Genomic DNA, 26917 nt, shown 5'->3' with positions numbered 1-26917 from the left:
AATGTAATATTTTGAATACCTAAATTTTGGCAGTGTGCCAGAACAAGCAATACATAATTTAGAAGTTAGTATTTCTACATTATAAAAAGGGTGATTTTTTTAAAAAAAGCATAAATTAAGACCTCTCTAATGGTCTATTAGTACTAGGGAAGAGATTAAAAATGTCTGTTTCTTCCAACAATACTCACAGAATGAATTTTAGATCACTCTGGGAACAGCATAATTATTCTAAGTTCAGAAGATTCAGGTAGTGATCACAAAGCCCCTAGATTCCAAGTATTAAGGTAGTACTTTATTGGCATTTTCTAACAGCTTTACGTAGCCTGTATTTTGTGAGATGAAAAAAGACAAACAGTACAGCAAATATTCTGCAGAGCTGGTAACCTGTGTTTAAGGTAGTATTACTTTAAGGTTGTAGAGACTTGAACAATAATCTGTGTGGATGGGATCTTTGCTGTAGTTGATGTATCATCATCACTCAAAGTTTGGTTAACCATGCTTGATAATGTGGCTTATTTTGTTTTTCTGTGATGCCGAGACACTTAAAGCCAGGTGCCTCATTTGCCATAGAGTGTCTTTACTGTGATCATCCACAATTCCACTCAAAAATCTCTTCCTTTTGGAAATTCTCTCATTTGCTTGTAACCTTTGCCCTTTGTTCAGTAATATATCAATCCTTATAAAGACACTGTTTGGGCTTTATTTCTATATTTAGTGAATATTGAAAGATTAAAGAAAAATTACGATGTCTTTCAGTAATTTTAGAATCACCCACTACAGTTTCTTGGAAACTAAAGTTTATGGACATTTTTTTTTCAGTTCCTTTAGATGGATAATGCAGAGGATAAGCTACTTCTTACCATCCATTGAGGAAAAAAACACCTATTGTGTAGAAATTACTTTGGGGAATAATGGCAGTTGCCAGCTGCATAAACAGTACAGCAGTACTGTTAAATTTGGGGAGTGAATAAATTATTATCAGATTAGTGAAAATCTGTAATTAATATGGCATCTTGTAAGTATTTTCTTTTAATCCCCAAAAAGCAGGCCGTGGACAGCTTTGTGTAAAGATAGGAAGCTCGGTGGGATTCTGTAGGGTGATGAACACATCCTGCAAAATGTACAATACTTTGGACTCCCACTGAAATCAGCATGTGATGATCTTGTAGAAGAGGAGATCCTTTATTCATTAAGAGAGAAAGGAGGGGAAGGACCTCCTCCTGTGAAATGCTCAGCACTCACTGTACTAATTAACTGTGCCGGGGTAATGGGAACTGTGAGGGATCACAGCCTCACTGGGTGCATGCAATACCCACAGGATCAGGCTGATCTTCTTGTAGGATTTGCAATATCCTGGTCTATTTCAAAAAGCTTTTCTTTATTTCAGCATTTTCAATAGGAGTGTACACATCTGTCTTTATACCCAGCAGCTTTTCTGGCCCACAACAAGTCCTCTGTGAGTTTCCCCAACCAAGCTCAGTGGGATCTCTGTCAGCTGCAAGATTTATGTCATCTTTTTCAGTCCTGAGAACTGTTCCTTAAGCTTTTCACATCTGGATTTAATTGGAAAAACATTAAAAGACATTAAGTGTGCTGGAAAAGCGTATTTTAAGGAGGATCTTTATAGACACTTCCATTAAAGGAACTAAGAGAGATTGGAATGGGATGTGGACAGGACATCAGCTGTTATCAGGAACAAAACTGCACTGTGAATGGCTTCCTAACAGTTCTTGAAGGGGACCCTGGTCTTGTTTTACTCCAGTGTAAATTAAAGGCGAGGCACAATTGTGGAAATTTTAAATATACATAAATCTGCATATTTTGTGCACTATTTACTATTGCTCATACTTACATTTCTTCTTCTAAATTTTACATTTTCTGGTTGTGTCATTTGGAATCACAGTAAGGTACAATGTTCAAAAGAAAAAAATATTAAAAATGTTACAGCTCTTTGGTGATAAACTAAGGTAGTTTGGAAGATCTGCTTTGCAGATCAGAGGGCTCTGCTGTGAGCCACATAGCTGGACAAATAAATTATCATCTTAGGGAAAGAAAGAAATATTTCATACCTAAAGAACTTTAGGTTCCTCATTCCAAATATGGGCACCCAAAAGCAGATATTCTGTTAGACTGCAGTGGAAGGAGAAAAAGGCACAGGGTTATATTACTGTTGATAACCTACTAGCTATCTTTGGCTTTCTTTATCCTAAATTATTTCCATTCCATATAATTGTTAATTGTAACGTTAAGAACTGTCCAGTCTCATCTTTTTAAAAAGTATTATTTTTCTGTTTCTTTTAAATTGAGGTTGATATTAAATAAGCTGCTCTGGCAGTTTGTATAATTAAAAGGAGGTCTAAACACCATCAATCAATCAATCAAATGGACCATTATCTCTAGACTGTGGTCTCTGTTTTAACTTTGCATGGGAGAGCAATCCTACAGTCTAAATTTATTTATACTGCCTTTTAAAGTAATATAAATACAAAAGCCCTTCAACAGGTTTGCCTATTAGAGTATATTAGGACTTCTAAGGGGAAAACATAACCATGGAACAATCATGGATAGATCAGTGAAAATGGTTCTCAAAGCCTTGATCAGCTCTGAAATCTTGGACAAAATCAATCTTAAATTTCATATCCTGTAATGTAAAATAAATCAGGCATGGGCATCTGTGGGTGGGGGAAACAAGGGGAAAAGTATCAACAAAATGTGAATTCCATGAATTATGTGCTTGTCAGATGTTGGTGTGTGAGTACATAAGGATGAGCTTTGTATCATAACATCACTGCACGCATGTTGTCATTTTGATATAATTTCAGTTCGCTGCAAACACCTGTAAAGGCAGGACTTTCTTCAAAAAATGGCTGTGAAAGAGAATAATATGATTATTTTAAAAGGCTTGGTTTATACCTTACACAACAATTAAAAAGGTGATGTATATGTTTATACATTAATATAACACAGTTGTAATTACCTCATGAGTATTAAAGCACTTTTTGTAAATCACACTAAAATGTACAGCCGAATCTGGAATGAGAGTTTAGCAGGTAGCTGTTTGCTGTGGTCAAAAAACTTGCTGTTGACAAATAATTTAAGATGCTAGGCTCTATGTAGATTGACAGGCAGTTAAAGGTAAAGGTCTTTTGTTGTGGGAGCAGAGACCCAATACCATCTTTCTTTTCTTGTTCTTAATATATTCTTAAGATAAATGTGATATTCAAAGGCTTTTTTTCTAAAGCAAAAGCATCTGTAGCTAAATAAACAGACCTTTGAAATTATATCCTGCCTGTCTTTAAAGTGAAAAATTGTGTATGTGTGTTGTTTTCCTTTTTATCTTTCAATAAAAGCAAAACAAATAGTAAAAATCTCCCTCTGTAAACCATCCCAGCAAAACAAATTGGTTTGTTTTAGGGTTCTCCACCTAAGTGTATTGGGGGAGGAGGGAACGGGTCAAGATTTAGAGCACATTGACTTTCCTTTATAAATTATTTACTCACAGATGGCACTGCTCTGAGTCAATATCCACCCTTCCACATGTACAACTGTACATATTATCATGTGTAATGGATGCCAGTGAGAAGGAGGTTGTTAGAGGCATAGAAGAGGATGGGACTAAGAGGTATTATGAAAAGAATATTGGATTTCTGTTGGCATGGGATCATAGTCCTATTGAAACATTTCATCAATTCTATTGTTTCTGTTGCAGTTATGTGCTTCCCCAAGTGCTTGAACTCTACGATAACTTATGAGTGAACGGGATGATTTTTAAAAAATTATTAAACAAAAAGAAATTAAAGCTTTAATTATACGCTTATAAATTTCCTCATTTGTGAGCCAGACTTGAACCTACCAGTTCTAAAGCCTTCAAAAGGTTGATAGCAGTCCTTAAAAACAATTGATAGAATTTTATTGCAGCTAATTTAATTAGGAAGGAATTAAAATATATTTCATAGAATTTTATTCCACATTAGAAAAGATACATCCCATATTAAATAAATTCAGGGATGGTTCATTTAAGAAATATTCTTCTGCATGTGAACTAGTTAAAACGTAAATCATTTAGCTATGGTATAGCTTCAATACTCCCTGGTATGAAAGCCAGTTAACAGTAGTAGTTAAGGCATTGGGCTGGCAATGGCAAACCACTACTGAAAAATGTTGCCAAGAGAATTGCATGGACTTACTGACTCAAAGGTGACAACACACCCACAGGCACACAAAATTCCTAGTTTGGATAAATTATAACAATAGCAGGAATTGTAGTGCCTGGGATATTGATAAGCCACCAGTTGTTTAGGGTTGTCTGTGCTTATGATTAGTGCTTAGTTGTGCATGATGTGGTATTTTTGCTGCCATCCCCATACCAAAAAAGGGAAACACTAAAGAATGTTCAAACTATCGAACAGTGGCACTCATTTCACATGCCAGTAAGGTAATGCTCAAGATCCTGCAAGGCAGACTTCAGCAATTCATGGAGCGAGAATTGCCAGATGTACAAGCTGGGTTTAGAAAAGGCAGAGGAACTAGGGACCAAATTGCCAATATCTGATGGATAATGGAAAAGGCCACGGAGTTTCAGAAAAACATCTATTTCTGTTTTATCGACTATTCTAAAGCCTTTGACTGTGTGGACCATAACAAATTGTGGCAAGTTCTTAATGGTATGGGGATACCAAGTCATCTTGTCTGCCTCCTGAAGAATCTGTATAACAATCAAGCAGCAACAGTAAGAACAGACCACAGAACAACGGACTGGTTTAAGATTGGGAAAGGAGTACGGCAGGGCTGTATACTCTCACCCTACCTATTCAACTTGTATGCAGAACACATCATGCGACATGCTGGGCTTGAGGAATCCAAGGCTGGAGTTGAAATCGCTGGAAGAAACATTAACAATCTCAGATATGCAGATGATACCACTTTGATGGCTGAAAGTGAAGAGGAACTGAGAAGCCTTATGATGAAGGTGAAAGAAGAAAGTGCAAAAGCTGGCTTGCAGCTAAACCTCAAAAAAACCAAGATTATGGCAACCAGCTTGATTGATAACTGGCAAATAGAGGGAGAAAATGTAGAAGCAGTGAAAGACTTTGTATTTCTAGGTGTGAAGATTACTGCAGATGCTGACTGCAGTCAGGAAATCAGAAGACGCTTAATCCTTGGGAGAAGAGCAATGACAAATCTCGATAAAATAGTTAAGAGCAGAGACATCACACTGACAACAAAGGTCCGCATAGTTAAAGCAATGGTGTTCCCTGTAGTAACATATGGCTGCGAGCGCTGGACCGTAAGGAAGGCTGAGCGAAGGAAGATCGATGCTTTTGAACTGTGGTGTTGGAGGAGAATTCTGAGAGTGCCTTGGACTGCAAGAAGATCCAACCAGTCCATCCTCCAGGAAATAAAGCCAGACTGCTCACTTGAGGGAATGATATTAAAGGCAAAACTGAAATACTTTGGCCACATAATGAGAAGACAGGACACCCTGGAGAAGATGCTGATGCTAGGGAGAGTGGAGGGCAAAGGAAGAGGGGCCGACCAAGGGCAAGGTGGATGGATGATATTCTAGAGGTGACGGACTTGTCCCTGGGGGAGCTGGGGGTGTTGACGACCGACAGGAAGCTCTGGTGTGGGCTGGTCCATGAAGTCACGAAGTGTCGGAAGCGACTGAACGAATAAACAAAAAACCATCATATCCCTTCAGAATGCAAATGAGTGATAACTTGATTGATCTTGTGATTTAATTATTTTTTTTAAGGCAAGAAGGTAGCTAGATTCATGTTCATTTAAAGCAGGGGTATTCAGGCTTTTTTGGACATGACAGGAATTATGCTTCAACAAATTTACAAGGCCAAAACCAAGAAATCAGAGGAGTTAGGGCAACATTTCAAATTAATAGAATTTAAATATAGTTAAAATTTAATTAGTTCAACATAGTAAATATGAATATTTAATAATTTCCCTTCTGTTACATTAAAGATTATGATTTGTTACCAGATTTTGAAGAGGCTCTGGGGGCCACAACAAAAACTGGCAAGAGCAAAGATGATTAAAAAAATAATAATAATAATGCCCAGAATACATACAGTATAGCAGCAACTTTGGTACTTGAATGGAAAATCATCTGAACTGAAAACCTTGGTATGGATGTTAAGTAGGTTGCTTTATAAATGTATTTTAACTATCTCTTAAATTTTATTTCGGTTATTGTCTGTTAAGTATAGATTTATATATATTCACTGAGCACTCTGCTTGTACTGGTCTACGACCATAATAAGTTGAATTGAAAACCTTGGCATTCCTCCTAGTTACATATGTAATTTGATTATGTAACTGAGAAAATGAGGTAGGGAAAGCATGCAGAACATGACTTCTGGAATCAGCAGCAGCCGTAGCAGGCATCTATATTTTCTTCTGTGCAGTGAAGTAGTATCTTTTGGTGAGTGTATGGCATGTGTGTATGTGTGCACTGGGAAGCACAGTGTAGGCTGTATATGCACTGATGTGGGTCACATGACCAGGAGGGCGGAGAATGCAGGGACTTACAGTGGAATGGTTGTCAACATTCCAAGCCATTGCCCAAAGGCATCTCCCATAAGGATGCATGGTGGGATTTTTTGGATCTTTTTTTCCTGCAGCCCATTTTTTAACACTTTTGCATCTCATCTCCTTCTCCAAATTTAGTGCTGTTCTGTTCAGTTTTTAGAGTTATGCTGATGGATAGATGGATTATGTCCCGTCCCTTCTCCTTTTGCATAATTTCTTTCCAACATTTTCTTGTATTGGAAGGAGTAAAAAGGCATACAGCTGCCCCTATTTACAGGGAACTATGAGCCATGAATTTATATTTGACTATGGAGAAATCTACACCCAGCTAATCCTAAAAGTCAGGATAACCAAGTATTTATTTTTCTTTAATCTTCTCTTTTGCTTAGAATAAGCAAGTCAATAACTATATTCTGATTATCTGCTTAATACTGGGAAAAATCAATGTAGCAGATAACAAGCAGTATTTGCTGTGTTTGGGGTAATAGTAGAAATTCGACATTATCATTAAAATATAAAGGAATTAGAAATATTTGAGGGGAATTTCTTTGCACAACTGTCTGAGCATTATGAAAATCAGAGGGGATTGATTCTCTCTATCCCATTATTAGCAGTGTTCTTTTATGTGAAGATCTGTGACATTATGGTTAGGGAATTCTGGTTAGGAGATCATTTTGAAGGTAAGTGTCTGAGTATTCATCCTAACTTTTGAGTTTTAGTGGCTACAGCTCAAACTTCATCTGAATTTTTAACTCGATTGTGCAACTCATACAGTAGATCCACTGATATAAATGTTTCAGTGACTAAATAAACATTTATTGCCTGGATCTTCACAGGAAGACACTGGCAAATTTAAACAATAAATCAATCTTAGTAAACACATACATACACTTTTTAAGTCAACTCTAATGCATGCCAAATAAATAACACTTTATGCAAATATTAATATTTTTCCATATAAATTACCTAAATCAAATTAATGTAAATGGGGCAGAACAAGGTCATCATGGGAAAAGGGCTTAATGTCTGTTAATTAAAACTTGTAGTATATTATAAATTACAGTTTTGAAATTACATCTTAAGGAGAAATACTGACTTTTGTCTGCGTGAATGTAACCAGCTGGGTTTGGTAGTTTCTGAAAGCAGAAGAATATTCAAGATATCTTGCTAAAGCCAGTGACTGTGTATTCAGGTAAAAAAAAGAACTTGCTTATAATCTGATAATTTCTAGAACATGACCAAAAGGTTGCCTTATTTAGCATTCATTGAAGCAGAAATAAACAAAGGATAGAATCAGTCTGCTTGTATTTTCTGAAATAAGAGTTGTAGTGGATTTTTAAAAAATTCCCGTAGAAAAAGAGGAAGGTGATGGGAAATAAGCCTTAGCTTTCCTGACCCTCTGATAGAGATAAAGCAGAAAGACACCAATAACCAAGTGTTATTGGGAAATTATTTTCTTGGGAAATTATTTTAGGAGCTATTACAGGTAGTCCTCAGCTTATGTCCATTCATTCAGCAACAGTTCAAAGTTACAGTGGTGCTGAAAAAATGGATGTATGACCAGTCTTTGAAGTTCCGGCCATCGCAGCACCTCTGTGGTCACGTGATCACAATCCAGGTGCTCATGTGCCCAGCTCACGATTACGATGTCGCAGGGAGCCACAGTCATGTGATCACCATTTGTGACCTTCCTGCCAGCTTCCCACAAGCAAAGTCAATGAGTTGCTCCCACTTTTTCTCTCACCCACAGCACACACACCCATCCATGCACAGTCTCCGCTGCCCCCCCTGGCCCTCCCCTGGTCTCCCATTACTCATATGCAGTCAGTGCCAGCACTCCCAGGCCCTACCTAGCCTCCCCCCTGAACCCCCTCCGCGGCACCCCCCCCCACTCCTTACCTGAGACTCCTGCCTCTTCCTGCTTAATGACCCTCACGTCTTGGGGTTACAACAGCAGTCAGGACTGCCTGGTATTGCCATTGCTGTGTGATGCGGTCATGTGACATTGCACTTTATGACCGCATTGCTTAGCAACAGCAAACCTAATCCCAATTGCCATCAAAACCCAAGGACTACCTGTATTCAACCAATTGCATAAAGCTTACCCTGGGAATCCATCTTATACTGTATGCATCTCTTCCTATGGAGATCTGAGATGAAGAATTGTGTATATAATGATATCCTGCTTTGTTGAGCAATTTACTTAGACCTCAGGGAGCAGGTAGAAACCTGAGCCAGGGGCTAGTAAGGAATATAATCCTTAAAGGATAGAAAACTCAAGAGTAATCTCAGTTACCTAAGCTTAAGCATGCCTGTGCTGAATAGAATTCCACTTCTCCTTAAAATGTGGATTTGCTGCTTTGGGATGCTTTTTAATCTAAGCTGCTTCCAGGTAACCTTTTAGCAATTCTGGCTATGGCTCGCTTATGCCCAGAGAAGGAAAACCTGGCACAGTAACTGAGCTTTCTCAGTCTCCACCCTTGACTGTTGTAATGAATCACGTTTCAATTATGTTGCCCTTGGAAAATACCTGCAGGTTGTAGTTAGACTACAGTGTCACCACTGGACCATTTTGTGGCAGGCAGAATGCTTACAATCTGATTAAATGTGCACTGTCTGCCTGTTTCAAAGTGCTGCTACTTTTAAGGTTATAAATGGTGAACTTGGTAGGATAGAAGGTAGATCAGGATGTATTGGTAACTTTCTGGGGAATTTGTAACATATTAGGAAGGATTTCAGGGTTCCAATTTTTTTAATTATAGCACCTTCTAAAATAGGCTGCTGAAATCAAGAAAGAAGCAGTTCAACTGGAGCTAATTTATCTGTGAAATAATTTATGTGGAAACGTTTAGTACTGAAAACAGCATCTTGGACTATGCATCTGCTTAGCAGCATGTTGTTCTGCAACTCTGTGGCTACCTTTTTGAGCCAGTTTTTTGCACTTAACTCCAGTCAGTGGCCTTATATGGGCCTAGTAAGTCCCATTAGTCTATGATCTGCTCACTCCTTCCTTGAAGACAACTTTCAGCCCTGCTGGCCACTGACCATCACTTGGTTTCTGTTCAGCAGCTGAGGTCTTATGCCATTTTCCCAAGCTTACCTGAAGGTCAGTAAGCAGCCTTGCAGTGCAGAGCCATTTCAGTTCCATCATCTGACTCTAGAGATCCTCCCAGGAGAAGTCTGGCTGCTCCTGGTGCTAATTATATATTTTGTTATGTGGCAAAACTTGTTTCTATAGTTTGCCTTGGTGGTATTGTGACTGTTGTGTACTGGGTAAGCTTCTCTTTTCTGCTGTTACTGGCATCCGCCACCACAACCACACACACTTTTTTTGTGGATTGTTTTTTTATCCAGTGAAAAAGTGTTAATATTTTTGTTGCTGGTGTTTTGTTTTTCCCAGTCCCTTTTACTGTTTTATAAGTTTTCTGTTTTGAGGGCTTTAGGGTTGCAACTTAAGCTTCATAATGTAGAACTACCAACAATGACATTTTTTTTCTTTCATCTAATTTCTTAAGCTTCTTTACATAGCTGTCAAAAAAAATCCTGATTAAGTCAATTAACAATATAATGCAGTCTATGTCTACCTAGAAATAAGTCTCATTTAGTTCAGTGCTATTTGTTCATACATACTTGACTTGTCCAGGGTTCATGAGAAGATTTACTTAACAACATTCTTTTAAGATTATAAGAATTAAGGATTAACTTAGAAATGGATGACTGTAAACCAAAACAGTGGATTGGCTGAAGGTTTAGAAGCATTATTGCTTTAATAACTGATTTTTTTATAGCTGCCCATAAAACATTAAGAACTGGTGCCCAAGTTATCTTGTTTTCCTTCTCCACCATGGTCTTCTTTTCTTTCTATACTGCATCTTTTAGTTTATAAGCCTGAACATAGGGACTGTCTAGTTTTGATTCTGTATGTTGCTCTGGGAGCCTTTCAGGCTAAATTGTGGAATAGGCATCTTTTAGTTGAATGAATGAATATATAAATAAATGAAGTGTGTCCATTCTATAGCCTGAGTAACAAGAAAGAATTAGGTTAGGCCTCCTTCCAATCTACAGAATGTGGGCCAGTCCTGTAAGGTAAAAGAAACATATGCACAGGAGAACTATTAAGTCACACCTTGGAAAAAAACTGAAATGCTGAAAATACATCTGTACTTTGTACTGAAAAGCATTAAGTCATTATCATAAGAACATGAATTGAAATCACATTTTTCTAGAGTAGCCTCTGTATGCAACTGTTTTTTTGTAAGAATGACCTGATGTTATTAATCTGTCATTACAAAATATCCAGTTTCCCACAGAGAGAGAACCAAAGGGAAAGAAATTAACAAATTTCAGTATGATTTTCTAATTGCTAATTGGCTTAAGGAAACCTAAAAACCACCAAGCTGATTGGAAACATCCATCTCTAGCCAGATCCAGACGCATATTTATAATAAGGAGCGCAGCCAAGACAAATAAAGAACAGAATCGTGCATCCTGTTGGCATTATGTTTTGGCATTGCTGTATCTGTACAGAAAACAAGTGATACATGAAATGTGTAAAGACATCTGTTTCATAACCTATGGGGCTTTTCTTGCAAAGCAGTTATAAAATCTTCTGGGGGAGAGAAATATTTCTGTATATCTGTGCAGATGCTCTTTTGTTTTAAAACATTCAAAGAAGGCTTTAGAAAAAAAACTTGTCCATTAAATCCATGTTTGATATTCCTTCTGTCTTCAGTTTAACAAAAATTCACTAGCATCAAGTTATTGAGTATCCGACCCAGCTTACTGCAAATATACTAAGTTTAACTCATTGTCTTTGGAAAACTTCATGGGTATGATTTCCATTCATTTTTTCACAAATGTATTAAAAGGATTTTCAGGACACCACAGTAAATTGGCGGGGGGTGGGGGGAAGAGTTAGAAGATAATAAAATTTATTATAAGATCGTAATGTTTAGTCCAATTCTTCCATTTCAGTATCTGGTTTTAAGAACTAATCCTCAAATCTCCATTAGATGCACAAAACATCCCAGAGGAAAATAGATATGCTACTATGATCAAGACTCAGGAATCTCCAGAAACTAATGACCTCAAAAACTAATTGCCCTAGCCAGGGCCGCAGTTAGGGTCTGTGTCACCCAGGGCAAACATGGATTCCGCACCCATTTTGGTGCCCCCCACAGTGCTCATTTTGGCACCCCACCAGCGTGGCACCCGGGGTACATGCCCTGGTTGCCCCCCCCCCTAGTTGCGGCCCTGTCCCTAGCCTACCCTTACTTCAGTGGACACTTCATTCTCATCCCAGGCATTTTATCCCAATTTTTTGTGCTACTCAAATCCTGCAGCCTTCAAACAAAGAGTGACTGTTTTCGTTCAGGAATTTCTACTGCTCAGAGAATTTCACTTTTTATTTCTTTGTTTATTTGTTAGATTATCTCCTGCCTTTTCCCCAGAAACTCAAAATGGTCCAGAATTACACGTTCCTCTTGTAGAATGCAAGAACAGGAATTATTCAACCACTCGCTACTATAGAGATTTTTTAATTGATATCCATAGTGATATGTAATACACTATTAATGAATGAAGGCTAATGTTGTCATGAAATAGATATTGTCTTAAGGTATTCTATAGTTTTTATTGTTAAAATTATGCCACATTATGCCCTAATCTTTCCATGATTAAAAACAGTACAGTACAAAATGTGTTTTCATCAATGCTTCCTACCTTGAATTTTAGCACAGCGCTTTCATAGAGATTAAAAGTAACTAATTCACAGCCATTTTGTTATTTTAATAAAGCTGTTTCTTCATCCTGCATTGTTACTCAATCTAGTTAGGTATTACACAGAAAATAAGGTAAGAACTCAAAGCCATGTTGTTAATCAGATGTGACTCTAAGGTAATGCTACTTAGAACAAATATAATTGCCTTCATTCTGAGATTCTGAGAATATTTTTTTTTCAGTCCTTCCTCAACCAGATCTCTCTAGTGTTTTTTTACATGTAACCCCCCTGAAAGTATAGTAAGATATAAAGGAAGATGCAATACAGACTGCACTATTTTGTCATGATTGTCATACATGCCATACACAACTGCTTATGTGGGTGCAATGTTATTCTGCTGCCTAAAGTTTTGTAGTAAATACTTTACTACTGTACTTTGTTTTTAGCAAAGAGTTCAGACAGATACATATGTTTCACCTTTTTATCCTTGAAATTCCTTAAATGGGAACTAGTGCTTTTATTCTGGATTGCTTGCTTTTATTGTAATCTTTTCTTCAAAGAGATAGAGATACACATTGTGGGTAAAGAAAGAAACAGAGGTTCTCATGAGTGAATTCTTCAAGCTGCGTGAGAAACTAGGTTAATATTTCATTAAGGAGCTACAAAACTGCTGAACAAAATCAGAAGTACTTAATTGAAGCTACAATGAAACTGTTCAATGTTACTTCTCTTTTTTAAAATGTATTCAGTGTCATCATTTGTGAAAGTAACACTAGAAAACACTAGAAAATACTGTGAGAGTATTTAAGAAAAGTTCTCTCCAAGAAGTGATCAGCCTATTGAAAAGTTTTATTTAGCAAGCCTATGCCATATTCTTGCTACAGAAAGCTCAGGGTGGCATTCAAATGATTTCCAGATGGTCTTTCTTCAGGAAACCTTACAACATAATGCTTATTTTCATCACTTGAAGTGCAGCATGCATTTCCAAGATACTTCTCTTCCAGTGTTACTGTTTTGGTGTGACATCAACAAAATAGTGAATCCCACAATCTTATATTTGTTTTCTGCTATCTAGGAAAGTGCTCTCTATTATATAGGGTGATGAAAATTTAGCTTCTGATTTAAAGTATATAATGATGAAACCACGTTGATCAGGTACCAGAGTCCCATTCATATAACAGAAACACATCAGATTAATGAGTAGCTAGTGGAATAATGGAAATATGGAAAGATAATTTTGTTCAGTATATTCTTAGAGGAGGACACTTCAGCTGATGTTTAATGTTGGTAGTATTGGTCATTAGGTAAGGCATAGATCACAAAAGAATGATCAGCCTTTAAATTGCCATCTAAGGAAACTATCATATTCCAGTTTCCACATCAATGCTAATCTAGATTGGCTGCCTTTTCTAGTGCATATTGCAATTGTGTTATATTACTTGTTTTGAATAACTAGAGGTTATCGGGGAGAGGCTTGAAGCAGCAACCTCTTGATTTTAAATATAGGCTGGAGCCCTTTATCAGAAATGCTTTAATAGCAAGATTCTTGTATTGAGTGGTGAATGTACTAAATGACATTTGGGGTGCCTGATGGTTCCATTTTATAGCATGATTTTTTTTGTTTAAAAAAATGAATTGGCAAAAGAATAACAAACTGTGTTTACCTAGTGAATGTCCCTGACATACATTTCGTATGAATTAAAAGTTTCCCCCTATTACAGGCAGCTTTAAGTGCCTTGAAACAGTTTTCAGAGCATGGACTTGATCCAGTGGAAGGAATGATGAAAGTTGGAAACAGTGCATTTGAAAAGTAAGAGTCACAGTCACAATATTCTTTTGTACTTTGGTATGATATACCAAATAGTGATAGTTTTAAATGAAATGATCTGGATACCTTTAGACATCTCTAGACATCGCCAATATGACCTCTTTTGTTCTTCTGGTTGGTAACACTCCCAGCCAGTACTTGAGGGGCACCTACTTTCACATTGTTTAGGCCCTACTGGAGAGTCATCTTTTCATCCAGGTTTTCCTTCTATGAATGGCAAAGAGAAATTTTTAATTTTCCTCCCATCCTTTTTAATGTGCATGCTTTATATTAATTGTTTCAAATTCCTATCACTTTAATATAGTTTTTACATTTGATTGTAAACTGTACATTTAAATAAATAACATTTAGAACATTACTGATTAGTGCTTATTTATGACGTGGGTTCCTACTGTAGAAAAGTAAAATTTAAATGATAAATCAGTGACAAAGATTTTTAAGATGGACTGTGTAGTATAAGAAATCTATGATTTTAGAAATAAAAATTCTCTTTCTTACCGTGTTGAACTACAGCTAATGGCTAGGGATGCTTGGAGTTGTCCTTTAGCAACATTTAAAGGGTCACAGATTTTCCAACTTTCCTGTAAGTGACTGGGGAAGTCAAGAAGGTGAAAAAGTTCCATGTATACCTCTTTTTGTCTTCTCCACAAGAATTTCCAGAGTAGGATAAATAGTGCTAAGCTACGTAGGAGATATCAAAAAAATGCTGTTAGCTAAAAGGCAGTTGAGGTAGAGCAGCAAAATGTGATAAGTGGTATTCTCCATTATGTGCTTCTAATGATGCCAGTTTCAGTGTCAGTCTGATTTATGAAATAAATATGATAGTGAAGTCTGCACTGCCATAGATTTTACACACACACACACTGTACAATCATGCATACTTACATATATACATATGGTATATATTTCTATCCTGCCTTTCCACCAAAAGACAGTCAAAACAATATAACAGATGTAATTAAAACCAATATAAAGGAAATAAAGACACCTAAAATTCTATATAATGGAAGCAGGCACTGAAAAAACCTTACTTTCTTCACTTTGGGATCTATTATTTCAATTGTGTTGTCTTTTCCTTTGTCTGCAAATGCAGATAATAGAAACGATATGAATTTACAAATTGATTAATTAGGAAAGAGTCACCAGATTATTCAAGCACAGGACATGGTGAGCTTACTGGATGTTATTCCTGCTTTTTTTGAAGCTGTATTGTCAGGCACAAGTTCTTAGAAAGTGGGCATTGCAGGGGAAAAGCAAGAATTAGGTTGGAATTTTCAATTGATATGTAGTGGCTGTCTTAACTAATTTAATCAGAACCATTTACCACATGATCTCACCAGCATAGTATCTGAACATAAATATTGTTGTTCCACTTTAAAATGCCTCCCCTTGAAGTGACCTTTGAATAGCATGTGCCATTTACTAATAAAAATGTCTTGAAGATGTGCAACCCTGGACCTTACTGCTGTTGTTAATGTATTAATCTTTCAGAAAAGTGAAGCACCTGGGAGAAAACATAGACAATAAACAGACTAACTCAGGCACAATCGCTCAGGACTGCAAGGATTCAAAGGCCATCATCTAAGAACTTCCCAGCACTCGTGACTGCCACTGCATCCTTATAAACCTGTCATCAGGCAATATGATGTATATGTAGAAGGGAATGAAATCCATTACAAATGCCATTATTTGAGTCTTACAAGAAGGCAACACTGTTCTAACATGAGATATAATATTCATGGTACTGTTTATGAGCAAGAGGAAAAGAGAAAATATTGACATTTTTTCCTATCCATACTGAAAAAAAAAATTAATTATTCAGACTGTTCCAGAGATAGTGAAAATCAAATTCAATAACTGGAGTATAAACAGCAAGTAATTAACTAAGACTTGATCCTGAAGGATGGAGGAAGTTAAGTTTACAGTTGAATAATGCTCCAGAAAAAATTGTCAACATTGAATTAAGTTTACTTTTTTGTAGTGCAGAAAAAATTCAGCTTTTCTCATTAAAAAAAAAAGCTAATATTTTCAAATTAACCAAGGGTAGTGCTGTGATAATTGGAGTTGTTGGCTTCATATAGCTTCTGTTTTTATGCCAGCATTATGCATTTTTCCTACTCTTACAGTACATTATGGTTGTTTTTATTGTAAACCGCCCAGAGTCCTTCTTGTTGGGGGGAGATGGGTGGTGGCAAAATTTGAAAAATAAATAAATAAATGGTTGTAAAATACACACAAAATACAAATCAACAATATTTGCTTAGATATTAATGACTGGTCCCAACATATTTCAGCAAAAAACTGTGATGCTCTTTTATTTCCTTTTCTGTTTATTGACTGATAAAATACTCTCTATCCTTAATTCTGCCCTCCATTGTGTGAAACACATGTATACTTTGTTGCCCCACGATTTGCATCAATTGAGCATTTTTAATCATTGCATTCTGATCAAGAGTGGAAATGGATGGAAACACAATCCATGAACTTGTTTAAAACTTTATAGAGGGGAGCTATATGGTATCCAAAGGAAATTTGTCTTTATATTCTGTACCAGCATATTTGAATTAAGCATACAGCCAATGCAGTAAAACCACATCAGTCCACGTATACAGCAGTTGTGTCTTCTCTTCCTTGATTTGTAAATGACTGAAATCAGATTTGTCGTATATCACCTGCTATTAATAACAGGAACCCAGTTAGACTGCACCTTCTACCGTGCAACTGTCTGCAATGAAAGTGATGTCCTCTCTTATTCTGGAGACATACTTTTTACATGGCATTATCATGTTCAAATAATGTTTAAAAACCAGAGCAAGAAAAATGTGGATGGCACATTTGCTGAACAAAAAACAGGTAAAAATTAGTAAAATATATAATAAGAATTTTCATAAACATAAGCGATCAGGATCATCTGCATGGGGTAGGGTTAGGTGTCAAAAGTCAAGACAGCATCCACAACCGTGCCATCAAAGCCCCATTCCTTTATTACATGCATTGTTCATACTTGTTTTGGTGGGCAGCCATATAAATTGGATAAATAAATATTCCAAAGGTGTGGGGCTTCAGTCTCATAGTCACAGCTGCCATCTTGAATTCTGAACACACAAACATGCATACATACAAGTGGACACTCTATATGCTGTTAAGTTGTGCTTGAATAACTCCTTCAAAAGTCAATGTAGCAATATAATGCCTATAAAATTTTTAAAAAATTAAAAATTAAAAAATAATTAAAAATCATGTAATCATTAGCTATCCTGTTTTTGGGGAGAACATACAAGGAAACTTGCACTCTAGGCATTTTAGTGCCATTCTGGAAGTATGGGAAAGATCATTCCATTAAAAAAGAGATTAAAAGATATACATTGAGAGCTGTATAATCATACTATTCATCAAGGGAGGTCAACAAGGTCAAAATGGCAGGTATAACTAGGCAATTAAAGCTCCACCCCTTTTGCATGCATGTAAAATGAGGTGCAGCTTTATTTGCCAGATCATGCCAACTATTGCGAGTCTGTTGAAACGCACACAGCTGTGGACTACATGTTGAATTCAGCATGTTGAAAATATCTGCATTAACATTTTTAAGGCTATCATATGGCAATTCATGATAAGGATGGATTTTCTGTGTTCAGTTCCCTGGCTCCCTGCAAGAACTACATCATCTCGAGGGTACTGCTGTCCAATGGCTAAACAATCTAGATATCCGGCCATAGGTTCAGTTACTTTAGTAACTGTTCATACATAACTTAATTTATTCATAATTTTATTCATCATTTGTATTGCATGTTTTTAAAATAATTTATTGTCCCAATATCCTATATTTTATACACTTTTGTATATTGTTTTTGTGATTTTTTTATGCAACAGTGCTGCATTTTGCTCTGCCATATGAAATAAATAAATAAATATGGATGGATGGATGGATGTCTTTGGACATGTGGAAGTAAAGTCTCAGATGTCAGAAGCAGCGCTAAGCTGAATTTTCAGTGGCTAAGAAGATTGGTCTCAATTGTCCTGCTTTCCCATGTCAATCTGAAACAAGAGATTCAAATGGATGCAACATGCAAATGTCTGCAGGCCATAGAATCTAACTGTGTGGATTGTATCTAGTTGTTTATCATCTACAGCAGAACAGACATTGCTGGCTGATTGAATTTCTCCTCTGCCACCACTTCTGGTATGTACTTTACATGACCCAAAATCAACTCTAGAGATGAGCAGAAGAAACTCCTGTTGCACAAACAAATGTTCACTTGCGGGATAAATTGATGTGAATGTGCATGTGTGCATGCACATGCATGCATTTACATGTCATAATATGATGCATAACATGATAGATTTTTTTTTATGTAAAGTATCCAGCACAGCCCTGACCTTGGGCCATAGAAAATAGCTTTATCTAGTCCCACTTTCATTCCATTTGATCTACAAACATAAGTCAAATCAAATCTTTATTACAGTCATAGGCCAGCATAAGAAGGGTGGAGTACAGTCTTTAAAAAGCATAAAGGATACATCAGGAGTAACAATAAAATATATAAAATATATAAAAAGCTAAGTTATATAAATTAAAAACCAAAAGTATATATAAAATGTGAGAATCTAAAAGAAGGGGTAGGAGCATTATATGAGGGTAGGGAAGCATAAAGGGTTAGTATGTGGAAGACTATATCAAGTTACAAGTACGCTAATAATGGTGAACTAGGTGCTCATTAAATCTACTTTATAAAGTTGAGCCCCAAGCACAGGTCATCCAATGAATTTTGAATGCTGCTTCACAGAACCTGGAAACATGTATGTTGTAGCAGGGTTGATATCTGAAAGCAACAGGGTAATGTAAAATTGTGCTGTGTGCCTTGACTATTTATGTAGTAACTGTGAGATGAGGTTAGTGTGAATATCTATGTAGTACAGGCCCTGGAGAAGCACATGCTCCATCCACTGTAGATGTGTTGTTTCCCTTCCTTCCTTCCTTCCTTCCTTCCTTCCGCATTTTGAGTGAGCTAAGAGTTAAAAGGGACATGTATAGGAAATGGAGAATGGCATAATCACCAAGGAATTGTACCAACAAATAGTAATATCTGCAGAAAGTAAGTTAGGCTAAAGCACTTAGGAAACTCAAGGGAAGCTAAAAGCAAAAAAGGGACCTCTTGGCTATGTCAGTAGTAAAAGGAGTAAAGAGAAAGCCATAGGCCTGTTCCTAGGATAGTAAGAGGTGACAGAAAGAGAGTAGAACTCAAAACCTATTTTGCTTCAGTCTTCTCCCCAAAGGGGAACTGTATTATCCCAAAGCTTTTATTTGTTTAATCCATTGCAGTGGGTAGATATAAGGGGTTTCCCCTCCTTCAATCATTTCATAAGGACTTCAAGACTTGGACCATTTTAAATATGCCTCCCAAGTTGTAAAGCTTTTGAACAAAACCTTTTGACAACAATAAAGGGGAAATACTGCTGTTTTATCTCCTTAGGTGTTAATCAGTAAACAACCAAGGCTGAATAGCATAACAATTATTCTTAAAGGAACTCATAAACCGAGATTATATATCTGTTTGCTTCTTGCCACCTGTTGTCTGGATTACACCAGTATCTTATTCCTAGACAACTTACCTGGGAAACTAGCTGATTCAGGATGCAAATATATCCATCCATATCTGTTATTCTTCAGCAAAGGATCGTTACCTTGTCGTGGTGCTGGAGCTTGAGCACCTCAATGATGCCATGAGCTAAACCGTGAAGGGCCACCCAAGATGGGAAGGTCATGACAGAGAGGTCAGACTAAATGCGATCCCTGGGGAAGGTAATGGCAACCCACCTCAGTATTCTTGCCATGAAAACTAAATGGATCAGTACAACCAGAGATATGTCGGTATACCATCGGAAGATGAGACCCCCAGGTCGGAAGATGGTCAAAATGCTACTGGGGAGGAACAGAGGATGAGCTCAACTAGCCCCAGACGTGATGACGCAGCTAGCTCAAAGCCGAAAGGACGGCTAGCGGCCGACGGTGCTGGTGGTGAACGGCGAATCCGATGTTCTAAGCATCAACACACCATCGGAACCTGGAATGTAAGATCTATGAGCCAGGGCAAATTGGATGTGGTTATTGGTGAGATGTCAAGATTAAAGATAGACATTCTGGGCGTCAGTGAACTGAAATGGACTGGAATGGGCCACTTCACATCAAATGACCACCAGATCTACTACTGCGGACAAGAGGACCACAGAAGAAATGGAGTAGCCTTCATAATTAATAGTAAAGTGGCTAAAGCAGTGCTTGGATACAACCCAAAAAACGACAGAATGATCTCAATTCGAATTCAGGGCAAGCCATCTAACATCACAGTGATCCAAATATACGCCCCAACCACAAATGCTGAAGAAGCTGAAGTAGAGCAGTTCTATGAGGATCTGCAGCACCTACTGGACAACACGCCTAAAAGAGATGTTATTTTCATCACAGGAGACTGGAATGCTAAGGTGGGCAGTCAAATGACACCTGGAATTACAGGTAAGTATGGCCTGGGAGAACAAAACGAAGCAGGACACAGGCTGATAGAATTTTGCCAAGACAATTCACTCTGCATAACAAACACTCTCTTCCAACAACCTAAGAGACGGCTTTATACATGGACTTCACCAGATGGACAACACCGAAATCAGATTGATTACATCCTTTGCAGCCAAAGGTGGCGGACATCTGTACAGTCGGTAAAAACAAGGCCTGGAGCTGACTGTAGTTCAGATCACGAACTTCTTCTTGCACAATTTAGGATCAGACTAAAGAGATTAGGGAAGACCCACAGATCAGCTAGATATGAGCTCACTAATATTCCTAAGGAATATGCAGTGGAGGTGAAGAATCGATTTAAGGGACTGGACTTAGTAGATAGGGTCCTGGAAGAACTCTGGACAGAAGTTGGCAGCATTGTTCAGGAGGCGGCAACAAAATACATCCCAAAGAAAGAGAAAACCAAGAAGGCAAAATGGCGGTCTGCTGAGACACTAGAAGTAGCCCAAGAAAGAAGGAAAGCAAAAGGCAACAGTGATAGGGGGAGATATGCCCAATTCAATGCAAAATTCTAGAGGTTAGCCAGAAGAGATAAGGAATTATTTTTAAACAAGCAATGCGCGGAAGTGGAAGAAGACAATAGAATAGGAAGGACAAGAGACCTCTTCCAGAAAATTAGAAACATTGGAGGTAAATTCCAGGCCAAAATGGGTATGATCAAAAACAAAGATGGCAAGGACCTAACAGAAGCAGAAGAGATCAAGAAAAGGTGGCAAGAATATACAGAAAACCTGTATAGGAAGGATAACAATATCGGGGATAGCTTTGACGGTGTGGTCGGTGAGCTAGAGCCAGACATCCTGAAGAGTGAGGTTGAGTGGGCCTTAAGAAGCATTGCTAATAACAAGGCAACAGGAGACGACGGCATCCCAGCTGAACTGTTCAAAATCTTGCAAGATGATGCTGTCAAGGTAATGCATGCTATATGCCAGCAAATTTGGAAAACACAAGAAAGGCCATCAGACTGGAAAAAATCAACTTATATCCCCATACCAAAAAAGGGGAACACTAAAGAATGTTCAAACTATCGAACAGTGGCACTCATTTCACATGCCAGTAAGGTAATGCTCAAGATCCTGCAAGGTAGACTTCAGCAGTTCATGGAGCGAGAATTGCCAGATGTACAAGTTGGGTTTAGAAAAGGCAGAGGAACTAGAGACCAAATTGCCAATATCCGCTGGATAATGGAAAAAGCCAGGGAGTTTCAGAAAAACATCTATTTCTGTTTTATTGACTATTCTAAAGCCTTTGACTGTGTGGACCATAACAAATTGTGGAAAGTTCTTAGTGTTATGGGGATACCAAGTCATCTTGTATGCCTCCTGAAGAATCTGTATAACGACCAAGTAGCAACAGTAAGAACAGACCATGGAACAACAGACTGGTTTAAGATTGGGAAAGGAGTACGGCAGGGCTGTATACTCTCACCCTACCTATTCAACTTGTATGCAGAACACATCATGCGACAAGCTGGCCTTGAGGAATCCAAGGCTGGAGTTAAAATCTCTGGAAGAAACATTAACAATCTCAGATATGCAGATGATACCACTTTGATGGCTGAAAGTGAAGAGGAACTGAGGAGCCTTATGATGAAGGTGAAAGAAGAAAGTGCAAAAGCTGGTTTGCAGCTAAACCTCAAAAAAACCAAGATTATGGCAACCAGCTTGATTGATAACTGGCAAATAGAGGGAGAAAATGTAGAAGCAGTGAAAGACTTTGTATTCCTAGGTGCAAAGATTACTGCAGATGCTGACTGCAGTCAGGAAATCAGAAGACGCTTAATCCTTGGGAGAAGAGCAATGACAAATCTCGATAAAATAGTTAAGAGCAGAGACATCACACTGACAACAAAGGCCCGCATAGTTAAAGCAATGGTGTTCCCTGTAGTAACATATGGCTGTGAGAGCTGGACCATAAGGAAGGCTGAGCGAAGGAAGATCGATGCTTTTGAACTGTGGTGTTGGAGGAAAATTCTGAGAGTGCCTTGGACTGCAAGAAGATCCAACCAGTCCATCCTCCAGGAAATAAAGCCAGACTGCTCACTTGAGGGAATGATATTAAAGGCAAAACTGAAATACTTTGGCCACATAATGAGAAGACAGGACACCCTGGAGAAGATGCTGATGCTAGGGAGAGTGGAAGGCAAAAGGAAGAGGGGTCGACCAAGGGCAAGATGGATGGATGATATTCTAGAGGTGACGGACTCGTCCCTGGGGGAGCTGGGGGTGTTGACGACCGACAGGAAGCTCTGGCGTGGGCTGGTCCATGAAGTCACGAAGAGTCGGAAGCGACTAAACGAATAAACAACAACATATCTGTTATTATCAGCACATAATTACAAGCCCACTTAATTCTTAATCTCCTTCCCAATAATCATTCAGAGAAAGCTGAGTACCTTCCTAAAACAAAACTTTTTCTCATATTGAAAGGGAAGACCAGCTCTCCAGACTGATGTGCGTTAAGGCTATGTTTGTGCTCTATTTGCTGTTTTACTTATGTCTATTTCCTGGATTGTTTTCCTATCTAAAAAAGTTAGTTTTTTGAAATTCCACTAATTTCAGCAAGAGAAAGCTAAATATGAGATCTTTCTCACTGAAATTGCTGTGCTGAATCATGCCCAACAAATTAAAAAAAAAACATAGGATTTTCACACACACAAAAAAGATTATATTGTGGAGAAGCATTAACGGCTGCAATTGAGGCTGAAGTTAGATCCAAGTTATAACATTAATCTTCCCTAGCCTTCTTCTAAATTCTGTGTTCTGTTATGCAAGTACATTTCAGCCATCTATGTAAGGAATTCATTATATTTAATTGTAGATAAGCAGAATCCCTTATTGTTTGTCAGATAAAACCAGGTTTCTGTTGTAATTCCTTTAGAATTGGAAAGTAAATCACAATTGTCCACTACAGTCTGTCTAATGTGGCTATGGATAGATGAATTCCACACCAGTTTTAATTAAACCACCATCTGACACATCTAATTAGAAATGCTAGTTAAGACTTACAGTGTGTAGGACTTTCATTTCTGACAGAGGAAATCCAGATGGATATTTCAATGGAAAATTAAAAATAATTGATAGCTTACTTATAGGCAGGTTGGCTGCCATTTTTTATTGTCCTCTCTGGAAACTGCAGATCTGCAACTGGAAACCCGTGATTTCACACTATATATCACATACAGAGAATTAACCTAATGCCACTATTAGGAACAAAAATATTTTTTGCAGTTCTAAGAATCAAATACAGCTATTTGCTAACTCAGAAGTAGATTCACGAGTTTTAACATCGAAAAGTATAGATTAGGCTATTGTAAAGGCAACTGGTACCAAGGTGAATGGCTGAAATGCCTTTTCCATAACTGAAAGAATATATAGAGTTTGAGTTTGGCAAGCAGAATGGTTTATTTACAGCCTAGATGTCCCAGACATTGAATGGTTCCTAGATCTCTAATACTGTAAGCAGAAATGATGGACTATTAAGTGGATTTGGACCAGGCTTGTAAATTTAGCCTTAATATTTAACAGGACCTATAAATTTTTCTATTCACATTTAGAAGTTATCATCTGTTCTTTTGAATTTTTAGTCACTGAGTTGAAATCTCCATTACGCTGCCTAAGTGCAATTATATATTGACCACTTGGCTCTAATAGTCAATTTGTCAAGATATTTTTTTTCATAGTTCTTGTCTCTACTGGAGCCAAATATTCTGGTACTAATGCTTGGAAATGTAATATCTCTGATACTTCTTCCAATCTTGGTAAGAATGTTGATGTCATGTTCATCGTTCCAATGGTTTGCATACATCGTAACGTTTCGCATGTCATGTTTCTGATCCGTGTCTATCACCTGTGGGATGGGGAATTCCAGCCCTGCCAGGCTGTTATCTTTCTGTTACCCTGAAGGAATGTGTGTTTGGGTTATGACATGTATTCAAGGTTACTTTCCCAGGCAGATGTGTGACGCTTGCCAATGCTGAGAGGGGGTGGTTGCGATGTTGGGGTGGGGGGCGGGATTGGCTTGGAGGCGAGGGTTTTTAGTTTGTATTTGGCGCGCTTTTGCTTATTCTCAGCTTTCTTCGTATTTGCATACTATCCTTTCAATAAATCAGTTTTATTCACTAAACGCTGGTGAGACTGACTTCGTTGGGATAAGGCAATCATTACATAAAGCTGAGAATCATCAAAGAAATTACCCTGCTAGCCCCTAGCCAGGTTACCTGTGATGGGGAGCGCTAGCGATGTCTGTACTACGAGTAGCCGAGTGGATTGAAGAGGAGCCGGACACCACGACGGTGCGGGTGGCCCAGAGCGCCCGTGCGGAGAGGGCGGCCCACCGGGAACAGCTGGGGCTACAACCCGGCGAGCAGTTGGTAACGTCAGAAACGACGGGCATGTCAGGGGCCGAATATAGAACGGGGGACGAGGACGAGGACTCCGCTGTAGGGGACGCCCAAGAGGTCCGGAAACCAGGACCTCCGTTGTCACCTACAGTGGTAGTGGTAACCGGTGTGGCCGAAGAATCGGTCACCCCCGCGCGAATGAAGGCTTTAGAGGAGAAGTTGGAGTCTTTGGCAGTGATGCTAAAGGAAAGCCGTGGGAAGTCGGGGTCAGCTGAGGGAAGACAAAAGGGCGCTAGGGAGCAGAGCGTTAACCCGGAGTCACCACCCCCATCTCCGCGGAGAAGAGGTCGGACTCGGTTCCGACAGTCAGCGACAGGGAGGAGGACCCTAGACGTGACTGGAAAAGCCGAACGGCTGGAGGTGGCGAGACCCCCCCCCCTTTTCCTGTGAAATTTGACGGTGATCCTACGAAGCTGTCTTTCTTCATTACTAATGCTAATAACTGCATGGAGGATTGGGAGCAGAGCTTCCGCTCCGAGAGGGGGAAAATCAATGCCATTACAAATAGGCTGAAGGGGAGGGCGGCGGATTGGTACGTCCAGCTGTGTCAAGCAGAGGCCCCAGAGCTGGAAGACTTCGAGGAGTTCCTGTGGGCGCTAAAACAACACTTTGAGGACCCTCTGGCACAAGAAAGGGCGAAACGGGCTCTGAAGAATCTGGCCCAAGGGCCGCTTTCAGTGGCAGACTACGCGTTAGAATTCAAAGCACTGGCCGGAAAAGTTGAGGATTGGTCCCAGTCCACCCTAGTAGAGATGTTTAAAGATGGGCTGGAAACTGAGGTCCTTCGGTGGGCTCTGGGGCGTGATGACCCAAAGACTTTGTATGGGTGGATTCAACTAGCTGGCAGTGCTGAAAGCGCCCTGGAAACCTTCGCACATCGTAAGGCGGTGAAGCAAGGCAAAACCATCAAAAGCGCCCGCGCTCCGATCTCTTCAGGACGACCCAGCCAGCATGCATGGGAAGAGGAGAGGGAGCGTCGCTTTGCTAAGGGGCAATGTCTGCGCTGTGGGAAGGAAGGGCACCAGGCGGCGGTGTGCCCAAAAAGACGAGCCAAGGATCGCCCAGCTAAACCGGCTGGGAAATCGCCATCCCTACCAAGGAAGATGAAAGCCGCCCTGGCCGAGGCAGAACCTGAAGGCATCCCCTTCTTTGAAGAAGAGAGGGAACAGGAGACCGAGGAGCCGGCGGGAAATGCCAGCCACCTGCTTTGAAGGGCACCGTGGGGCAGGTGGAAGAAGAAGAAGATGGGCGCGACCATGTTTCGGTGAGTGGGGATTTCCCTACCCTGACCGTTAGAGTGAAGTTGGGGTCCAGCACCCGAACCATAGAACTGTGGGCCATGGTTGATTCGGGGTGTTCACGGTCCTTGATGCACCCCGACATGGTTACTGCGTTGGGGTTACCCACGTTCCCTCTAAAGCGGCTGATTATCTTTACCCAGTTGGACGGGACCATGGCAGGGGGGAAACCAGTTACCCACTCTACCGGGATGGTTGCCTTGCAAATGGGCAGCCATTGGGAAAAATTACCATTTATTGTGGCACCGGTAGGGGGACCTTTGGTCATCTTGGGGATGCCCTGGTTTGTACGGCAAAATCCCTCCATAAACTGGGTGCATCAAACGGTGACGTTCGCAGATGGATTTTATAAAGCCCCTGCGAAAGACCAACTAGACGACAACGAGGTGGGACAGGCAGCAACCACTTCTCTGCAAGTCCTCGAGCCGCTGGAAGGGCTGCCGGAGCAATACCAGGACTTTGCAGAGGTGTTTGGTGAAAAAGAGGCGGATCGGCTACCGCCTCATCGCAAAACTGACTGTGCAATAGAATTTGTTCCTAATGTGAAATTGCCTAG

The 26917-nt window shown here is 39.1% G+C and overlaps 1 protein-coding gene across 1 annotated transcript in view; it reads left to right on the top strand.

The window, feature by feature from the left end:
- The window catches only part of STAU2 (staufen double-stranded RNA binding protein 2), a 157163-nt gene extending 140951 nt beyond the window's left edge, over window positions 1-16212 (top strand). The window contains 2 exon segments of the mRNA XM_063299392.1: window positions 13984-14072; window positions 15582-16212. Of these exon segments, the coding sequence (XP_063155462.1) occupies window positions 13984-14072; window positions 15582-15675 (183 nt within the window). The 3' untranslated portion in view covers window positions 15676-16212.
- The last annotated feature ends 10705 nt before the right edge of the window (window positions 16213-26917 follow it).

Source organism: Candoia aspera, chromosome 3 (genome assembly GCF_035149785.1).
Source record: "Candoia aspera isolate rCanAsp1 chromosome 3, rCanAsp1.hap2, whole genome shotgun sequence".
Classification (NCBI taxonomy): domain Eukaryota; kingdom Metazoa; phylum Chordata; class Lepidosauria; order Squamata; family Boidae; genus Candoia; species Candoia aspera.
The sequence above is the reverse complement of the archived record's forward strand: the minus strand, read 5'-3'. Positions and strand labels throughout refer to the sequence as shown.